We start from the raw sequence: 21,930 nt of genomic DNA, 5'->3' as shown, positions 1-21,930 counted from the left end.
TAATTACGTATCTCCCGGCATGTCAAGTTCAACTTCCGCCTCGACGAACCAACTTTTCTCCTCTGCTAGCTCAAGTTGTTGCATCTATCCTTCTACCTTTGATGTCTCTTAAGTGAAGGCACACAAACGAGCACTTAAGCACACGAGTGAGTACACACAAACCAGGGTGGAAACTTTGCCGTTTTCGGCTGCGAGTGGAGTGCGGAATTCCTGTGCGCAAATATGGGAATTCTGTTGACTGGTCACATATCACGTGCGTCAAAATTGGTATCATTTTACCTGTGAGAGTTTGCGGCACATTAGGGAAGTAATATGTGGAATTGGTAGCTCTACAAATTCCAAAATATTTTGTTTCTATTAAACGGATTTCGCAAAATTATTGTAGCTCACTTATATGAAAACGCATTCTCCCTATGTCATACATAAAAAAAACGGTGGAAATTATTCTTGGCAAACTTTATACGTACCTTGCAAATTTCCCAGACTGATTCATACATACACACCTTCTCCTGTATACGTATGTACACATACACCGCACGTCCGCATACATTCACACAACTACAAGTACACAAGCTCTCTAATCAAATGTAAGTTCATCTGTAATAAAGCCTTTAAAAAATAAAATGCAGTTACCCTCTTCCACAAAGGGTTCAAAACTTTGATTTCCCTCAACACCATTGCCCAGACTCTAATCCTTTATTCGTAATATTTCTCCGTTCCCACCACTTTCGTCCATTTTTTTTACTCTTTACTACCGAAAATCAGTCACAAAGCTACATTTTTTTCGGACAACCTACCTTGAGATGAGCGACGGGCGCGCGTGCCTGCATATCTCGTCGTCCTGGACCCAGTTTGTCCACTTCCAGTTCCAGGATGTCCGTGCTGGATTCGGCCTCGCTCATCCATGAGGCGAACTTATCCAAAGCTTTGTCAAAGTTGTGCAGCGAGTTCATAGCTGAGTGGAGGGCTTTTCCGCGAGCTATGATGCTGTGGGAACACAAAGAAAGGGATATGGCCTGTAGTACCTAAATGGACGCTCGATTAGGTTGTGGCGAGATAATTGGTGATCTATGTTTAGAAGTATTTTTAGAAGGCTTTGGACTTTCCGCATGGCAATAATATTACAGTTCCCCTGCAACAAATGGCTTGGCCACAGAAAACGTACCAGATATAGTGTCATAGAAAATGGTTCGCCTTAAGGGGAAACTCAAGACCGTTGAGCTTAATTGCTCATGTATACATTTATGCTTGTCTGCATGAGATAATTTATATTGAATCGCTGGCGATATATGAATAACAATTGAGGCGTAAGTGTGAAAATTGCAATATTAATTGTTCTTTCCTCACGACTACCTCCCCCCCAATCTTTACCCTCCCGATACACACCTGGAGTTGAGACTACTATAGCGCAGGTTAATAGTCTCAGTGATTTTCTTGAGCCGCCGTGTGTCATCATGCTGATATATGGCAATGAGTCGCTGAGTCATCTGGTTGAAGAGCTCCACTTGGTGCTTGTACTGGTGGATCTCAGCGTGGAAGCCCTGAAAGAGACGTTGTACGAAGTTAGTTTTACTCATGCAGATTCAGCCACTAGTCTGCTTAACCTCTTGAAAATAGCTATTGCGTAAATAGTTACGTACCGCACCCCATTAATCAATCCAAAAGAGAGACAAAAAGGAAAAAAAACGTAATAATAATTCTAAACATTCCAAACAAAATAATTTCGCCTAAAACTACAATCATCCCACCTCTCTCACGTCAACCACTGAACTTCTTCATCATGAGTATCATGTAGTGCCGCTTTTGATACATAGCATAGGCTTTGACGCTGAGCACTGGCCTTGATTAAAAAATCTTTGATCTTTCGCTCTGGCTTCGGCTTGAATCAACACGTAATTACATTACTCACGGGTTTTGGTTTGATCTTTAAATCTGCAAATTCAACCAGAAAGCGAGATGAAACGGTGCTTTTGGTTTCATGTAAATAAACAACGTAATAATTATTATTTGCATTAGTTACCTTACATTTCCGTACCACCGTGATTTCAACACGGATACTGGAATAATTATGAGCAATAAACCTGTGTGTGTGTGTGTGTGTGTGTGTGTGTGTGTGTGTGTGTGTGTGTGTGTGTGTGTGTGTGTGTGTGTGTGTGTGTGTGTGTGTGTGTGTGGATGAGTGTGTGTGGATGTGTGTGTGTGGATGTGTGTGTATGGATGTGTGTGTATGGATGTGTGGATATGTGTGTGTGTGTGTGCATGTGTGTGTGTGTGTGTGTGTGTGTGTGTGTGTGTGTGTGTGTGTGTGTGTGTGTGTGTGTGTGTGTGTGTGTGTGTGTGTGTGTGTGGGTGTGTGTGTGGATGTGTGTGTGTGGATGTGTGTGTGTGTGTGTGTGTGTGTGTGTGTGTGTGTGTGTGTGTGTGTGTGTGTGTGTGTGTGTGTGTGTGTGTGTGTGGATGTGTGTGTGTGTGGATGTGTGTGTGTGGATGTGTGTGTATGGATGTGTGGATATGTGTGTGTGTGTGTGTGTGTGTGTGTGTGTGTGTGTGTGTGTGTGTGTGTGTGTGTGTGTGTGTGTGGGTGTGTGTGTGGGTGTGGGTGTGGGTGTGGGTGTGGGTGTGGGTGTGGGTGTGGGTGGGTGTGGGTGTGGGTGTGGGTGTGGGTGTGGGTGTGGGTGTGGGTGTGGGTGTGGGTGTGCGTGTGCGTGTGCGTATGTATATATATAAATATGTATGTATGTATGTACATGTGTATGTATGCATGCTTGTATGTATGTTTGTATGTTTGTATTTTTGTAGGTGTTTGTATGTATGTATGTATATGTATAGCTTTTATTAATGAATACATACATACATACATAAATACACAATACACATATACATACTCAAACATAATATACTGAACTGATCAAGCATCATCTCCCAAGCAAGAAAGAAGAAAAAGCACGTCAAGTTGGGCGAAAAACAACACCTCCCTTCACCCATCCATTTCCGCTTTTCCTGTCACAAAGTTCAGTCTCGGGAACGTTCCTGCAAATACCCCGATAAGAGCCTGTTTGCCTGCTTGTCCGATCGTATGATCCTCGGGTGATGTATGTGTATTTTGAAAACGCGATTGTCAGTTGGCCGAGTTTGTGTGAGTAGCAGTCTCTGTACTTGGTGTTTCCTGACCTCGGTTATGCTTCCGTCTCGGTCACTGTCATTTTGGTCTTCCTCCTTTTGTTTTTTTATAGCTGTCGAATTGCCTCGGTCTCTGCGCACGGTCTCTGCGTACACCTCTATCTAAGCTCTGCCTTTGTCTTTGTCTTTATTTCTGCTTTTACCTTTGCATGTCTTCCTTTGCGCCAGTGCCTTTTCCTCTACTTTTTATCTATATCTATATCTATCTCTGTCTCTATCTTCATCTCAGCCTTACCCTCTGCTTTTGCATCTGTCTCCAGCTGCGTTTGTCTCTGTCTATCTACCTTTGCCTCTGTCTCTATCTCTGACTTTGTCTCTGTCTCTGTCTTACCTCTGTTTCTATCTCTATCCCGTCTCTGTTTCTACTTCTGATTCGCTCAACGTTTTTTTTTTTTTTTTATTGGGGTGGGGTTGTGAGGAGATGCAAGCCTTTAGGTTGCCGGCAAAGAAGACAACTTCCCTTATTTGTTAAATATGAGAAGAAAGTTGCTAACAGAATGGGCACTGGGATGTGGCACCTTTCTACCTTCAGATACTACTTCTACCTCTGCCCCTCCCCATCCCTTTCTCTCTCCTCTTCCTCTATATCTGCTATTTCCTCTTTCTCTTAACCCCGCCTCTCGAGCAGCTTCTTGCCTTTTCAGCTTCTCGCTGTTTCCCCTCATTTTCTTTCTATATTTTTATTCTTTCTCAGTTTCTCTAGCTATATCCCGACTTTTTCCTATCTCTATCTTGCTCTTCCTATCCTTTCAGTCTCTCCCTTTTCCGCGGGAATGTGAACATATGAATGCATAACTAAGTAAGACATTTTCAAAGAGGGAAGAATTTCCTTTCTTTTCTTTGCCTTATCTAGAACATTTTTGTCACGGTCTAAGTTACTTCCCTTCGTTTTATGCTCGAACAATTTCAACAAATTCCACAGGAGCACAAACGTAGTTTTTGTGTAATAACAACAAGTCTTGTATTCTACGTGATTTATAATCTCTATGACGATCCTTTGTCATAATGACGTTGTAACGACCATTAAAAGATTATTTGACGACAAAGGAAATGAGAACGAACGGTAATTGATACGGCATACTGAATAATGAAAGAATGAATAACAATGAGTCTTGCTTGATTTTTGTTTCTCGCCTTTGCCCTGCTCACCATGAACATGTGGCCGGCAAGGTAATGCTCCTAGTCGAAGGTACAAAAAATAAAGAGAAAGAGAGAGAAAAAAATGCTTCCCCTGCATCTTTTTTCATTCGATAATCAGATACGAAGCGGGAGGAGGAACAAGCTGCTGCCTCCAGGTGAAATAAAGACGCAGAGGAAGGAAGCCAAGATGAAAATGGCGGGGGAGCGAGGCAAGGCTGGAACAAAAGTTAGCATCGAGTATTATAATGAAAGGGGTGTGACGGCTTGCCGATTTGACCCGGGGGATGGGAGGCCCGGGGGATGGGAGGCCCGGGGGATGGGAGGCCCGGGGGATGGGAGGCTCCTTCATGTCTCGATAACAGGCTTGCAAAGAAACTCAAAGAAACTCTTCATACCTTCTGTGTACCTTGTATTACGCAGATGAATGTATACTTGTATTAATGGGAGCATATGTACCCGCTGTACTGCGAATGCATATATATACTTATATAGATAAATGACTATTTAAATAAATAAATAAAACAAAATATATATATATATAAATATGAATAAATATATATAAATAAATAAATAAATACAAATATATATACGCGCGCACACAAACACACACACACACGCACGCACACACACACACACACACACACACACACACATACACACACACACACACACACACACACACACACACACACACACACACACACATGTACATATTATGTATATGTATATGTATATATATATATATATATATATATATATAAGTAAATATATATAAATATATATATATATGTAAATATATATAAATATATATATATATATATATATACACACACACACACACACACACACACACACACACACACACACACACACACACACACATGTACATATTATGTATATGTATATGTATTTATATATATATATATATATATATATATATATATATATATATAAGTAAATATATAATATATATATATGTAAATATATATAAATATATATATATATATATATATATATATATATACACACACACACACACACACATATCTATATATATACATTTATTTATATATATTCATATATTTATCATTACAAACTATATAAGACATACCACGTTGATATTCCAATTATCATTTATTATTTCACTTATCACTTCATTATCTTTCAAATGGCTTATCACTTCAATCAAATCTCCAACGGATGTCTCCTGCGAGCGAGCAATTCAGCCTCCGATACCGCCAAGTGAGGGCGTATTCAATCCGTAGACTCCTATTCCGTCTCTGTATCTCATAAAATTGATTGCTCGTCCTTTATTGGCATTCGACGAGGCCTTAGTATCTTATCCGATTCCACGTAAATCAGCTTGAGCGAAATTTCCCGTTTTCACCAGATGCAAAAAAATTATCAGTATCATAAATTCAGTACGAAAGAAACGAACTCTTTCTCATAAAAAAAATGGAACGTACAACTGATTGAATTCAATCTAAATTTTATAGTGATCTTCTGTCTTTATTACAACTAATTGTGTGACGCTGGGAATCAGATATCGCCCCTTCATGCGTTTCGGAAATACAGAACTAAAAGCAATTTCAATTTTAATAATGCAGAAATAAAAATCTATATAGGGTGACACTACTAGCTACACCAAATATACCAGTTTAAGCTGCCTAATAAACAAAATATCATTGAACAATGACCATTCTGTCGATAGATCTATCGTTATAAAACCGTATTGTTAATCAATCGAGTGAAAAAAATCTACAGGATCTTTTATAATACTTGTATCTCTCTTTTGACAAGATGCTGATATGCCAGCCAGTGCTCCCGGCACTCCAAGACGAACATGACAAGAAGTCCCCATTCCTTATCAAAACTGCCATATGAATAGTATGGAAAATAATACAGTAAGCATATATTCTCCATCGGAACCTTCGGAAAGCCTAACCGAAAGGACTCCATTATGCAAATTTACCTTCTGCTCCCTAATCTGCTGGTCGAGGACGTCGGCGGTGTGGGCCACTGGCGCCATCCTTTCCAGGCGGGCTTCCATCCTCGCGAGCCATGTCTCCAGCTCGGCGCGCTTGGCGTCGAACTTGTGGGTGTCAGCGTACATGGCATCCAGCTGCGTCTTTCGAGCCAGCACGACGCTGTTCGTCTCATCCCAGTGTTCTCGAAGCTTCGATACTGAAAAGGAAAAGGGAAAGTGTCAAATGGCGAAACGAAGTTCAACAAATAATTCGTAGAGTCACTGCTGGAATACAAGAACAACCGTTTTCTATGTTCGGGTTCTTGGTTTTCTGAAATGGTGCCCCGTGCTATATGGCGGGTAACTATAGTAAACCTGAAACGAACTGCTGCTCATGTCCTTTGTGTAAGTTCTGTCCCGATATCTGTTACAGTTAATCACTCACTACCATGCAGAGTAATCAACTCATATTCAGGGCAAGTTAAAATCCCCCCTCCATCTGTCTGTCTCTGTCTCCGCCACACACACACACACACACACACACACACACACACACACACACACACACACACACACACACACACACACACACACACACACACACACACACACGCACACACTCGCTCTCTCTCTCTCTCTCTCTCTCTCTCTCTCTCTCTCTCTCTCTCTCTCTCTCTCTCTCTCTCTCTCTCTCTCTCTCTCTCTCTCTCTCTCTCTCTCTCTTTCATTAAGACTTTCTCTTTCTCTTTTCATTCTCTCGCTCTCTTTTTTCACTCTTCGACTCTTTCTTCCATCTCTCTTTCATTAGGACTTTCTCTTTCTCCTTTCATTCTCTCGCTCTCTTCTTTCACTCTTCGACTCTCTCTTCTCATCTCTGTTTTCCTTTATTCTGTCTTTGACTCTTTTACCCTCTTGCTCTCACTCTTACTCCCTCTCCCACACACTCGCCCACAATTCCCTCGTTGAACACAGCCTCCATCCCCATCGCAGGCCTTCCTTCCCTGCCTCCCTCCCTCTCTCGCCGTTCCATTCTGTTCCGGCGGCAGCGCCCCAGACGGTAAAATATGCAAATGACTCGTGTGTGGTTCTTAATTAAACGTCACTCCGGGGCCGGGCCGAGTGAGAGAGCCTTTAGCATCGGAGGCGAGGGTATTAGAGGTGGCAGCGACGGCAGTGGCACTGTACACAGAGGTAGAGTCGCTAACAGGCACGGTTGCGCAGACGGCGGCGGCGGCGGAGGTGATGTTTCGGGTGAGACCGGACGGCGTCGACATTATTACGAAGTGGAACACGATTGTTCGTGATGGCAGCATTTGGCGTGGTAACGGAGACGCTAGAAGTACTGGCCGTTGGATAGAATGCCATCGTCGAAATGGATAAGTCATATGAAATGAAACCACATAATGTCAGAAAGTGAAAGAAAGAAAAAAAAAAAAAAAACCCAAAAGAGGCCCCACTAATAGACGCATCACATAAGAAAGGAGAGGAAGGAAGGGGAGGGGGGACGAGAAGCTTAAGGGATTGTGCAACAAGAAGCATTCATCATGTCAGAATATAATTGCTCCACCGCATCACGTCCCGGCAGATCCCTCTCGAGAATCGTGCGGAGACATACGGAGGGAAAGGCCGTCAGCAAATGTGCGAAGGGTCGAGGAGCTGCAGGGAGGTTCAAAGGAAACAGGGCACTGCGGGAAAGTTATCTTGGAAGATGTTATCAAAGACTGAGAAGAAGCAGTAATGGCAAGGCAGGATAAGGCCTTACTTTAATTCATATTCCTCGATATAATCATGACAGATCAAAAACAAGGATAGGAACTCGCAGATTACCGTTTGTTTTGGCGAAAACGAGCATTGTAGACAACAGGTCTATCAACTTTATCTCAATTCCACCAATCGCTTTCGTCGATGACCATAAAAATGCCACGTCTTTAAAGTAACTGAACTTAAAAACAAAGTAATGCCTTGGGTGACCACCTGAAGAATTCCATGTGTATCCAATTATCTCTTAACCTTATTACGCAATTATGCAAATATCAAATTAGCATAAAAAATGTAATCAAAATTAATTATTTAATTTGCGAGCTGGAGAAATTTGGGCCTAATTCGTCCACCAAATGACTGATTTCCCGATTAACTGTCTGACTTAAACACGCGTGCTAAATTAAAACGAACAAAAAAGGCCCACCAAGTGACTTAGTAGATATAATTATTTATAATCTCGATAAATAAACCTTTGTGAGCTGACGCTCTATATATCTGTCTGTTAATTATTTGTCTGCATGTATGTCTCTATGCATTTTTTTTGTGTATGTGTTTGTGTGTGTGTGTGTGTGTGTGTGTGTGTGTGTGTGTGTGTGTGTGTGTGTGTGTGTGTGTGTGTGTGTGTGTGTGTGTGTGTGTGTGTGTGTGTGTTTACGTACATACACACAAGCATACATGCATACAGACATACCTGTACATGCATAAAACGTGCACACATGTTCTGTTCATGTGGCAGGCCGTGCGCGCCGAGGCCTTCCCGCCTTCAACCTTCTCGACTAAATCCCGGCCTCAGGTCTACCTGCCTCCGGAAATTGGATTTGAATATTGACAATCTCCTTCTGCGCCCGGCTGGAAAATTGGCTAAGACCCCGGGCGGCGACGTTAATTTATCGACAATATCACTGTACGCGGTAGGTTTCCCTCGGGTGACGAGGCGCCGGAGGGGGCCGCGAGACGGGGGAAAAAGCGGGATGGATTTCGAGCTATATTTGTTCATATGTTCCATACCGTGTAAACCAGTGCGTAAGTGCGTGCGCTGAGGTGGATATAGGCGGTATAATATGTATGCAAATGCCAGCGCCTATGCCCCTCGTGACTGCGGATGCTCTGGGCCAAATCCTCGAAAGATAAGGTGGTCTGACTCCATAACCGGGTATAGTTGACCTTTCGTTCCAGGAAATCCAATTACATAACAATAACCAAGCTAAGAAGATTTTCCGAAGTCAGCCTCCATCAGCCTGGATACCTGGAGGCAAGCAAGAGTCGTAAACACTGATTCTGGACTAATTACTTTTGGTATTAAGATATTCTTTCCATCTCGTTTCTCTCGTCGCAAGATCCCCTTGAGGGAGTGTTGGCTGGAAATCCATTTCCAGATTCAGTTCTCGTTTATTCAGGTAAACATATTAAATGAAAGAAACTTTTGTATTCGCAAAAGAAAAAAACACCGTTAACTTATCAAAAATCTAAAATCTTCAAACACATTTACTGAAAATGTCAAATGTCGTCTCGAAACCAATCTAGATTCCATCATGAAGGATCAAATACGGGATGGTTCTGACACTGCTGTCTCACATTTTCCAATAAACCTGTTCAACGCAGCGTCTTCTAGCTTCGATCACCGTGTCAACGTGGAATTAAAATACAGTACAGTCGTTGTCTCAGGTATCCCAAAATCCATATTCCGTTTCCCTTTTATGAACACTTTTAGCCTAGTAGGCTAAACGCTCGGGAATGCACATCTGTTTTCAATAACAACCTGGGGACAGCTAGGAATTGCAACTACAAATCTTCAGCTACGAACTATGCACACAATACTTCGTCCCCAGATACACCACTGTCACCCACATTCCGCATCCATACACCACTGTGCAACATTGTGACGTAAAGGTTACCCTCGGAAACAGCCTCTACATCTAGGAAAAAAAGACTTTCTACTACCACCGTGGTCAGCACAGCTCTTTTCTCCTGACCTTGCTTAGCTACAGTGCTTGCCTCCACCAAACTTCTTGTTCCTTCTCTTCCAGCAAGCAAGGAGCTGAAGCTACTGTAAGGCACCGTAAAGAATGCTCCTCTTGTTTGACAGGAGAGCACTGTATGTCTATCGCCTTGAAATGCGCGCTGGTGCACTTTCCCAACCCGACTACGCGAAGCAGTGCCGTATCTCCCCCACGCACTACACTAGTATCTTCTCCCGCTGCACTCTCAACTCTGCTGCCTTTCCTTTACTTCTCGATATGATGTCGCCATTTCAGTGCATCGTTCACCCATACTGAAACGCCATGGCCGACTCTAGCCAGGAACTCGTTCTCAACTTTTGTGGCGTCATAACAGTGGCTATTCCAAGGCCTTCAACACTGACGTCATGACTACACAGATACTGTTAAACTGCATTTCACCGCGATGATACTACTGCAGTGATAAAAAGAGACGGCCTGTACCAAAAGCGAGTACAATTGTGACACGTCGCGGATTGACGGTAATAATTCATTATCAGAGTAGTGACAAGTCTTCGTATTCTGAAACAACATAGAGAAATACAACAGCCTGGCAGAGCTGCATCATATGACGGTAAAACCGCGGCCATTGTGATGTCGAAATCACAATGATTCGTTTCAGTCATTCATACGACGTCAAATATTCGTAAAACTAAATGAAAATTCTCCTCTCGTCGATATGTGAATTGTTAATGTTTATCGTAGATGTACGCTTTATACAGAGCTTACAGGGTCATCTGTTGAAAAGGCATGAAAGAGAAAGAGTAATACCAAGGGCAAGAGAAATGATTGGACTTTCCCATTCCACCGTCTTCATCGTATTTCTGCCGAAGCTCGTCAAATCGATACGCTAAACAGATCAACATGTTTTGTGAAATTACCCTTTCTAACTCTCTCTTTTTACAATATATTCTCTATATGCCTCTAAAACTCTGTGAAGAGCCGAAACTATTTCAACATTTGTTTGTTCCAAGAGCACTTTGTTCCTATTTTCACTATTCATCTAACGTCGTACATCAGAAGGATAATATCCTCACGTATTCACAAATAACTAAGGATGGAATAAGCCTGTACAATATGTGCGAATGAAACCACAGACAATCTGCGTCAGAGCAGATCCGATTCCAGCCTCGGTGAATGTACCATAAAGCCTAACAAATTCAGACTTACCGGGGCAGCGTATTGACTGGGTGCCATTACTTAGTATGTTACGACTTCGACTCTACGATAACACATAATGCATCTGGACTGGGAAGCGCAGGGAGTAAAGTAACGAGATGGTAAAATATAAACATACTATAAGAGTACATATACTACACTAGATTTTAATCGTGTTAGTCACATCTCAACATCGCAAGGACTACGCTACGAAAACAAATTTACCGAACGGATGCGCCATGACGCCACTGTTACACGGTGCAGCGAGCCGCCTCCTAGGGACATGGCGTGACGGTACGGGCGGCCAGCAGAGGCAGCGAAGTGGCTGGGCGGAGCGGGAGACTCACGAGTAGTGCTACAGTTTTACACATTAGTCACACCAAACAGGAAAATCACAGGGCCACAGCAAATCCTCTGCGTCTCGACACTACAAGGGGGATGGTGGAACAGGAAATGAGTTAGTGACTACGTGTACACACTGCAACTCGTAGGGGAGGGGTCGAGGGCGACTATGGTTAAGCGCGGGCACTCGCGGGCAGCTGTGAGCAGAGTGCGGCAGGACGGGCAGGTTAGGTCACGCTCTCACTACTCCCGCCCTGCCGGCCTATCTGCCTGCCCGGTTAGTTGGTTACCTTTGAAACACGTCCGCAGGTGGTCGAAGAGTCGGGAGTGGGTCGGGAATTTGTACACGGCGGCATCTCCTTCTGCGGCTGTAGGTCAGGCCAGGTCAGGTCAAAGGGTAAGAACATAATTTCTTTTATGGAAGCAATGTAATCTATAGAACTACACTATCCTGTTTACTAAGCATTACTACGATATAATACACCTGTTCCATTTTCTTTTACTTTTCCCCTACAAAACATGATCTGAAAAAATCACCAACCAATAAGCAGCAAAAGAAACAAACACACGATACTCCCCGCAAACTCAAACTGCCAAAGCTGCTTTAACAATACGACAATCAAGCCAGCCATCACGAAATCAATGATTATATAATGAAGAGCCTAGCATCTGCCTTGCATTAAAACCGGACACAGACTACTGATATTGGCCGCTGTCTATTCCCTAGATTGGAACTTCCAATAAAAAACAATATCAGTAATTAAGCCAGAACCAACAAATCCATCGAGCTAAACCAATCAAATTACAAATTAATATTCGAATACAAATTACATCACAGGCAGTAACATCATACAGTGACGAATTCAAGCCATTTCGCAAACCCTTCCATTAGTACGGTAATTATTCACAAAACACAACACTGTGAAATAACGTTGATAAAGCGTTCCACGCGATATTGCTGCTGCGAACATCAGCCATAAAACACGAATGAAAACAGAATCTCTTTTCCCTATTCGAAGTTCTCTTTATGATTTTAACTACGTTTTTTCCAGCCCTGTGGCCCTTCCGACCTCAATCACGACAGTAATTACTCCATGTAATAAAACGTCATCAGTTTCTATAGGTTTACAACAGTTTACTCGCCAAAAATCGTTACAAAAATTTAACAAACATTGACATTTCCATCAATAGCGAACTAAATGCTTCATCCCCCGATTCTGCGTTTCGGTAATCACCAATAACATAACTTTACGGGAATTGTTATTCTAACACAAGAAAATCCTCATTAGCCAGCCCAATTATCCCCATTACCACCACAATTACACTAAGTACCCAGTGTGTCACCGCATTGGCTATTCGAATTATAAGCACGAGATGGCAGCACGAGCGTTCTACTTGACCCAATCTGACCTCAAGAATCTCAGGAATAATGGCTCGCCTCTCACACCTCATTACGAGAGAAGAGGTGATTGAGGTTAATTACCCTGAAGGATCTTGAAGGGTCACGAGACATCAAAGCTAATTACAAACCTCTTCTCGCCGTTGCAAGTAATAAAGATCGTACGGAGTTATTATGACGTCGATGAAACAGTTTTCCTTTCCCTCCCAGTCTTTTTTACGCAAATATTCTCATAGACACAGTCCAACCCAGAGACCCAAATTAATGTTTACAATATAAATAATCCATCATGACTAAGTATGACCACATGCACAACATGAACATACAAACATAGGTGTACTTATAAATACAACATACATAAAGCCTTTCCTCTCCCCGTACACTCACATAGAGCCCCACTCCAGTGCCATAGACAGACTACCCCCGAAAGCGTCATCCATACTAATGTGACACGCCCACTAAGGGTAACAAGCTGGGAGCAAGGTGTCCCCTCTCCGTAAGAGTGTGTAACAGGAGTGCCATAGCGTGAACCTTCGCCAAATATAGAGCCAAACTACCTCCCTCTCGCGACCTGTCAACAACCCGGCGATAACTGTACAAAGCGCCCGATAAAGAGCGCGCGGAGAGTGCCAAAGGGAGGGCCATGGAAATAAAACGCGACCGTCTCACCGCCCTGGGTGTAAACACGCCACTGCACCGCCTCATAAACATCACTGCACGCCTTCTCACGCTCCTCGCGGCCGGATAATTCACCTCCTTAATCTACACGCCTTAAGGAAATACTGGGAACATGGAGACTCGGAAAAATCAACACCTTCCTCATCTTTTCTCCTTCTGACTTTCTTACATCCCGGGGCTTCGCCTTTCTCTCACCTTTATCTGTTTTCATACTCCTTTCAAAGACGGATCACCCACTTCCGTCTCTTTCTCCTCCTCCATTCATCGCTTTATTCACCACTCCAGTTATTTTCCCCGAATTCTTCTCTCTCTCTTTACCCTCTTTATCTCGCCACGCCCCTCTCCTCTGCCGCTAATTCCCCCACTCCCTCTTCCTCCACACTCCTCCTGTCTACCATTACTCTATCTTCTCTTTCCTCATTTTCTCTTCTCCTCCTCGCTTCTTTCCTCTACCTCGGACATCCCCTTTTCTCTTTTCCCATCTCTCTTCTCCCCCCACGCCCCTATCCTCCTCTCCTTTCTCCTCTTTCTCCTCTTCTCTCCGCCCATCGCTGTCCCAAGATGAAAGAGAGCCAGGCGGCGACTGCGGCGAGAGGTGAGGCAGAATGTTTGTAATCCCGGTAATCGCGGGCATCACGAGCGGGGATTTAATCGGACATATTGCACGCCCACCGCATTTGGAGCAGCTGAGTAACACATTTCTAATCGTATCACTTGATAAGGGCCAATATCAAAGGAGGAGAGTGTGAATGAGTAAATGAGTAAGTGAGCAAGCGAGTGAGTGAGTGGTGAGTGAGTGAGTGAGTGAGCAAGCGAGTGAGTGAGTGGTGAGTGAGTGAGTGGGTGAGCAAGCGAGTGAGTGAGTGAGTGAGTGGGTGAGCAAGCGAGTGAGTGAGTGGTAAGTGAGTGAGTGAGTGAGTGAGTGAGTGAGTGAGTGAGTGAGTGAGTGAGTGAGTGAGTGAGTGAGTGAGTGAGTGAGTGAGTGAGTGAGTGGTGGGTGAGTGAGTGGTGGGTGAGTGAGTGAGTGAGTGAGTGAGTGAGTGAGTGAGTGAGTGAGTGAGTGAGTGAGTGAGTGAGTGAGTGAGTGAGTGAGTGAGTGAGTGAGTGAGTGCGTGCGTGCGTGCGTGCGTGCGTGCGTGCGTGCGTGAGTGAGTGAGTGAGTGTGAGAGAAAGAGAGAGAGAGAGAGAGAGAGAGAGAGAGAGAGAGAGAGAGAGAGAGAGAGAGAGAGAGAAAGAGAGAGAGAGAGAGAAAATGAAAGTAAAAGTGAGATTGAAATGAAAGTAAGAGAGTAAAGGGAGTAAAATCAAATGAAACAAATCAAGAGCAACCGGAAGGCTGAAAAACATAGGGATCAAATATACTTAATTAACAACGATGCCGAGGGGAGATTAACATGTGTTACATTGATTTTCCCGGTGACGCTATCTCGGCACAACAAGCTCGTTTCCCCTCAACGTGATGTCTCTGTAACTTATCTGCCCTTGCATTCTTTACGCACATCAGCACGGTCTTGCATTTCCTGCATTTCACTCTTCCTGATTGCATAATGTATCATTTTCCTTCGTGTCCACTTTTTTCTCTTTCCTTACGAGAGAGAAAAATTATTTTTTACTTCGCTTTATTAAAACATATTTATCAGCAGACTACATTTTTTGTATCCCCGTTTCTCGGTTTTCTTCGTCCTATTTTCCTCACCCTTTCCCCTTCTTCCGTTTCTCCATTCTCTTTTGTTCCAAGCAACATTTTTTTTCAGACTTTACCTCTCTACTCGTTCTGCTTTGCCCCCTGCCCCTCTGCCACCCGTCAGCCGTCTTGACGCGCTGATAAATTCGACAGAACGTCTCGTTTCGCGTTCCTTTTCGAGGAGTGCTGTCGAGTGTGATGGCGATTCTTAGTATAGCCTTCAGGGGAATGTTCGTGGACACTTTTTCGTTGGGGAGGGGGGTATAATATTTCGTTATATTTTTTCCCTCATGTAATTTCATTTCTTTCATGTGATTCCAATTACATGCTTTTCGAGCAATACGATTTAACCATAGGCAACCAGACCAATACGACCACAGAAAATGTGATCTACCGCAACAACTGGCAGCCATGTTTGCGCCGACGATGCTACTGCCAGGAAGGTAATTAAACCCTACAGGAAACTCTCTGCTTCCGCCCCGGTTCAGACGAACTGCAAGGACGACGAGGAAGCACAGGATATCCATCAAAGAACGTAAGAGGGAAGGGAAGAGAGTAAGAGAGAGAGAGAGAGAGAGAGAGAGAGAGAGAGAGAGAGAGAGAGAGAGAGAGAGAGAGAGAGAGAGAGAGAGAGAGAGAGAGAGAGAGAGAGAGAGAGAGAGAGAGAGAGAGAAAGAGAAAGAGAAAGAGAGAGAGAGAGAGAGAGAGAGAGAGAGAGAGAGAGAGAGAGAGAGAGAGAGAGAGAGAGAGAGAGAGAGAGAGAGAAAGAGAGAGAGAGAGAGAGGGAGAGAGGAGAGAGGAGAGAAGAGAGAAGAGTGGAGAGAGGAGAGAGGAGAGAGGAGAGAGGAGAGAGGAGAGAGGAGCGAGGAGAGAGGAGAGAGGAGAGGGGAGAGGGCAGAGGGGAGAGAAGAGAGAGGAGAGAGCGAGAGAAAGAATTAAAAAAAAAACTATGCAATACAAAATCTGTGTTTGAATGTGAATGTTGGAGAAGGAGAAAGGGAGAGAGGAAGACAGAGGAAGAGGGAGAGAGGGTGGGGGGGGGGGGGAGAGAGAGAGAGAGAGAGAGAGAGAGAGAGAGAGAGAGAGAGAGAGAGAGAGAGAGAGAGAGAGAGAGAGAGAGAGAGAGAGAGAGAGAGAGAGAGAGAGAGACAGAGAGAGAGAGAGAGAGAGAGAGAGAGAGAGAGAGAGAGAGAGAGAGAGAGAGAGAGAGAGAGAGAGAGAGAGAAGAAATTATCTCTGACAGAACAAAATTGGGATATTCTTCTGGTCTCTTGTCACTTTGTCTCGAACACAATACCGCGCAGATGACAGGGGCTCAGGCATGTCCGAGTGGCTGCCTCCTCACACACTCACCAAGTAATGCGCGCAATATGCATGGAACGAGTGTGAAGTTTGTGAAAGAAAAAAAAGAAAAATCAATATTACACACGTGAATGTTGTGCTAGACAGATATGTATTACAAAAAGATTAGATTTAGGATTCTTTCTCTCTCTTCTCCTCCCCCCTCTCTCTTTCTCTTTCTCTTTTTCTCTCTTTCCAACTCGTCCCTCCCTCTTCCCCTTCCTCCCCCCTCTCTCCTCTCTATCCTCTCTTTTTCCTCTCACTCTCGGTTCTATCTTCCTTCCTCCCATTCTCTCTTTCCCTCTCTCTCCCTCTCTTTTTCCTTCCTCTCCCCCTGTCCCTCCCTCTCCTTCACTCTCATTCTCCCTCCCCCCCTCCCTCTTTCCCCCTGTGGTACCCAATTTCACATTAAACCTTATAATGTCACGACATGAATAAAAAAACATTCCTAAAAAACGAAAGCGGGAAAGAAAGAAAGAAAGAAAAAAAGAGAAACAAAAAGTCGGAAAACAATTTCCAACAGAACTCCCGTGGGACATGTTCAACCAGGATTTCCTCTCATACCACCGCCCACCAAAAATAAATAAATAAATAAAATAAAACACGACCTAAAATTCATTTGTACTGACGAATAAAAGCCCGCATGACACAACAACTGGCCGGAAAATAAACACAATGCGCCCATACATAATAAAAGACAAGTATGCACTGAAATATACAAATATACATATATGTACATACATAAATATATATATATACATATATACACATGAATGTTACCGCTCGTTAGAAGAATCTGAGTCTCAAGAATGGAAAGGGCGGGGGGGGGGGGGGGTAACGTTTGCATATTTTCCCCAATTATCTAGTACGTACCCTGGCGTAATAATGACAGACATTATGCAGTGGAGAGAGGGGAAAAGGCCAATAAAACAGCAAATAAGGATGTGTGAACCTTTTCTCCGTAAATAATAACTATCGGAGTACGGTCTCTATTCCCCCTTGCTCATTTACCTTATTAGCATGATAGGTCATAGGAGTTATGAGACAATGTCATATAAACATTAATCTTGGCTTTCTATATTGCCGTCTTTCTTAGCTCCGTCCCTACCCAGTGACACAGAGACTAACCTTTAGCGACTGCGAATTCAGCGACTCGCCGTCAAGAAGCCTGCGACTAAAAGGTACCATCAACAACCCCAATAACAGAACGCGAGATGGAAAGATACGTTAATACTGAGTAACACATCTGAGGAAGGCAGACGCCCCTTTGATCCTTCAGAGTCACTCTTCGCATTTATATTCCTTTGTAAAATGAATGGATGCCCTGAAGGGGCTCTGGCCAATATTTTCTTAGGTATTCATGGAAAAGCGAGATTAAGGATAACGTCTCAACGAATCACTGTAAACGGCTATTTCTGCCTATTAATTATGGAACCTTTTACCTTATTTCACGAAAGAAAATATCAACCGAGTCGTTTGAATGAGGGATCATTGTCTGTGACTGTCTTTGTTACCAGGAATGACATCACACCAACCTTTGACACATGACCTCTCGCGGTCGTCATAGCAACATCGATCAATAAACAACACTCCTTACCATTGGGGATGCTGCTATTGGATGCAGCACCACCGCGACAATGCATGACCTGTGTCACCACTGCCGCCCGACGCTCACGCGCACAGGGCATTCGGGGGGCCTCCTACCGTCAACTGGCTTGCCGTTCCCGCGAGTTCAAGTTCAAGCCTGCATTTGTTTTGGCCAAGTTCATGGTCAATCCGGCGGATGTATCAGGATTCAAGCAGTCCAAAGTCGAATTCAATTATAAAAATTATTGCGTAAGTGTATTTGTTTTTGACACCATCCCTTTCTTGTATTTACGATATTCATCCCGTTCCTGAGTGTAAACAAGAGATCGACAAGGAGAAGGTGAACATGAAAAATATACAAAATATGTAATAAGAGAAAAAGGAAAAAAAATAGAAGGAAAGAAAATTATTTACACGAGCGTACAGCACAAGATGTTCGCTGTATACAAAAGACGAGGCCGAGAGTCTCATAAGAAAGAACGACTCAGACAGCAAAGACATAATAAGCCGAGGCAAGCCACACACGCCCTCGCTTGCCCTCATAAAACTTATGTAAACAAAGGCCTCGGGATCCCTCCCCCTGCCCCCTCTTCCCCCAACTCATCCGACCATCCCGACCCGACCGACCAAGCTCCCCGTGCGTCCGCTCCGCTCCTCCAACTCTCCGGTGCAACAATACGCAAGGCCTCCACACTCCGACCGGTATCCGACGGCCTCTCTTGCAATGAGCGGGCTAATCTCGGCCCCGTGGGAACTCCCACCCCAACCCCTCAACCCAACCCCTCAACCCAACCCCTACCCAACCCGGCCAAAGCAGCTCTCGCCATCAACAACATTGTAAGTGGGATTAACGGCACATACGCCAGCACCCGGCACCCCCTCCTCCGGCCCTTCCCGCTTGGTATTGGATAGCCACCAACTTGGCTCGGGAATTGCGATTATCTTTATCATATTCGATTATACCATGCAACTTTATTGATATGTGTGTATTTCTGGTCTCTAGTGCTCAGTCTGTGTGTGTGTGTGTGTGTGTGTGTGTGTGTGTGTGTGTGTGTGTGTGTGTGTGTGTGTGTGTGTGTGTGTGTGTGTGTGTGTGTGTGTGTGTGTGTGTGTGTGTGTGTGTGTGAGAGAGAGAGAGAGAGAGAGAGAGAGAGAGAGAGAGAGAGAGAGAGAGAGAGAGAGAGAGAGAGAGAGAGAGAGAGAGAGAGAGAGAGAGAGAGAGAGAGAGTTATGTGAAGAAGTAAATTAATGAATGGTTGAGTAAGTCACTGCGTGCGTAAGAGAGGGACTGTGCGTGCATCCTTTACCTGCACGGCATGCCCTACGGAGAGGCCTCGAAGGACGCCGCGAGGACAGGGCTGCGAGGGCGGGTGTGGCTGGTGGGAGCTGACAATAGAGGCGCTACACAACTCCTCCACACACCGGCTCGGGTGACATCCAATTACGGGCCGGAGGTACTCGAACCTCCTTCGCCTCTATCCCACTCCTCTCGATCCTCCTCCTTGCTTTCCCTTCGCAGTGCCCTATCGGCGATTCCTCCCAATTTTCTTGCTTATTTTCCTTCTTCCCCGTTCTTTCTCCTCAGCATCACCCCCCCCCCCCCCCATCCCTCTTTCCTTTTCCTCAGCAATCCTGCACACGGACCTCTTCTTTCATCTCTCTGCCTCCTCATTCTCTTCTCCCCGTTTTTTTCCATCCTTTAACCTTTCGCTCCCTCCCACATCCACCCAACCCGATGCCAACCCTCCGCGCATCGCACTGGAACTCATAACACCTACATCCAACCAAATAACAAGGTGAATCTCTTCTATTTCCCACTTCCTTCCCCGCTACCTGACCTGACCCGTTTCCCCCTGTATTCTCCAAGCAGTGTAGTATTTTCTACTTTTCTATTCTGTTTTTCTCCATACACTTTCCCATTTCCCCCGGCCACCTTCTTCCACATTACCTCCCCGTTCTTTCTCCCCCCCCCCTCTGCCTTAAGTCATACGCCTTCCACTTTGTCACCTTTTCCATCACGTGATACGACGACATGCGTCACGCGGCGCCCGCACAGAACAAGTGGCAGTTGTACTTTAAGTAAGAGCAACGCTGATGCCACCGGCTATGGTGACCGTTACTGGAGGCGACGATCACCGAGCCAAATGGTAAAGGCGATGACTACGCCGCTGTCAGTGGAGGCTTTGACGTTGGTGGCTGGAGAGGACTCGGTGCTGGAGAGGAGTGAGGGAGTGGGAAATGGGGAAAAGGATAACGTACAGGGTGATACAGGAAATGGGTGTACATGCCTCCGGACGACAAATACGTCTTTTATTACTGACTGACGGATCCTCTCTGTCTGTCACTTTAAAACTTAAAAAAGAGCTATTTCAACAAAATGAACTCACAATAAATACATTACATTCTCATCGTAGCTTCACCGTCGTTTCCATCCGCATCACCCTCCCACAGCAGTAGACCGTATCTCTCCTCACCCCTTCCGATCACCAACCACCCACGCCGCCTTGTTATATCAAATCATCTCCCTCTCTCTCCGATTTTCGTTCATCACCCAACCTCGTAAGCTCGCCACATCCCCCTGCTCTTACAATCCCCATGTATTCTATCTCTGAACAAACCCAAACCATTCCCCACTCCCTTAAATCCCCACCAATCTTCCACCCCCCTTACAATCCCCTATCCACCCCCCACCCTTTCGCAATCGCTATCCACCTTCCTCCATTTATAATCCCTATCCATCCCCCGCCCCTTTACAATTACTATCCAGCCCTCACCCCCTTACAATCGCCATCCTTTCCCCCTTACACCCCCACCCCACAACAACCGCCGACGAGAGCACTTGTGGGACATCGAACCGCAAGCGAGCAGTTCGCGTTGGCTTCCTGAGAGCTCTCGCGGCGTGGTCAAAGCGATATTGGCCGCGCGTGTAAACAAATAATAAAAAAGGGGCGGGGGGAGGAGCGCCCGCGGGTCCTTTCTGGACGCCCGCGCTCGCACACACCCACCAGCGCCAAGGCCAACCTGCTCCTTTGCCTTCCTTCGCAGCCCTGTCCTTTCCTCTAGCGTTTTTACTTTGGCTAACACACTCCTTATAACATTAGGGGAAAAAAAGTTTTCAGCCGACAAATCACGTTAAACACTTTTTGCATTGGAAATGAGAGCCAGGGCTGGACGGTGAGAGGGAGGGAGGAACTGGGACAAAGAAGGCAAGGAAAGAGAGGAGGAAGGTAGGGAGTACGGTACCGAAAAGGATGACTGAATGAATTAATGAACAAATAGACAAAAATGAAAAAAGAAGGAATGAAAGGGAGAGTGAGAGGAGGGAGAAGGAGGGAGGGAGAGAGGGAGGGAGGGAGAGAGAGAGGGAGGGAGAGAGGGAGGGAGGGAGAGAGGGAGGGAAGGAGAGAGGGAGGGAGGGAGAGAGAGAGAGAGAGAGAGAGAGAGAGAGAGAGAGAGAGAGAGAGAGAGAGAGAGACAGAGAGAGAGAGAGAGAGAGAGAGAGAGAGAGAGAGAGAGAGAGAGAGAGAGAGAGAGAGAGAGAGAGAGAGAGAGAGAGAGAGAGAGAGAGAGAGGACACAGGGGAGTCGTCATCGCGTGTGGAAATATTTAGATCCAGTGACTCGTGGGTGAGAGGAATGGCATGAAAAAGTTTACATTATACAAATTTTATTACTTTAATCCCTAAAACATAAACACA

General features: G+C 44.8%; 1 protein-coding gene across 1 annotated transcript in view; it reads right to left on the bottom strand.

Moving 5' to 3' along the window:
* LOC125036947 overlaps window positions 1-21,930 on the bottom strand; it is an 868,716-nt gene that overhangs the window by 582,739 nt on the left and 264,047 nt on the right. Inside the window, exons 54-56 of the mRNA XM_047629908.1 lie at window positions 6,293-6,504; window positions 1,387-1,541; window positions 798-987 (exon numbers count right to left, since the gene is read on the bottom strand). Of these exons, the coding sequence (XP_047485864.1) occupies window positions 798-987; window positions 1,387-1,541; window positions 6,293-6,504 (557 nt within the window). The remainder of the gene's footprint in view (window positions 1-797; window positions 988-1,386; window positions 1,542-6,292; window positions 6,505-21,930) is intronic.

The sequence above is a fragment of the Penaeus chinensis genome, chromosome 22, assembly GCF_019202785.1.
Source record: "Penaeus chinensis breed Huanghai No. 1 chromosome 22, ASM1920278v2, whole genome shotgun sequence".
Classification (NCBI taxonomy): Eukaryota; Metazoa; Arthropoda; class Malacostraca; order Decapoda; family Penaeidae; genus Penaeus; species Penaeus chinensis.
The sequence above is the reverse complement of the archived record's forward strand: the minus strand, read 5'-3'. Positions and strand labels throughout refer to the sequence as shown.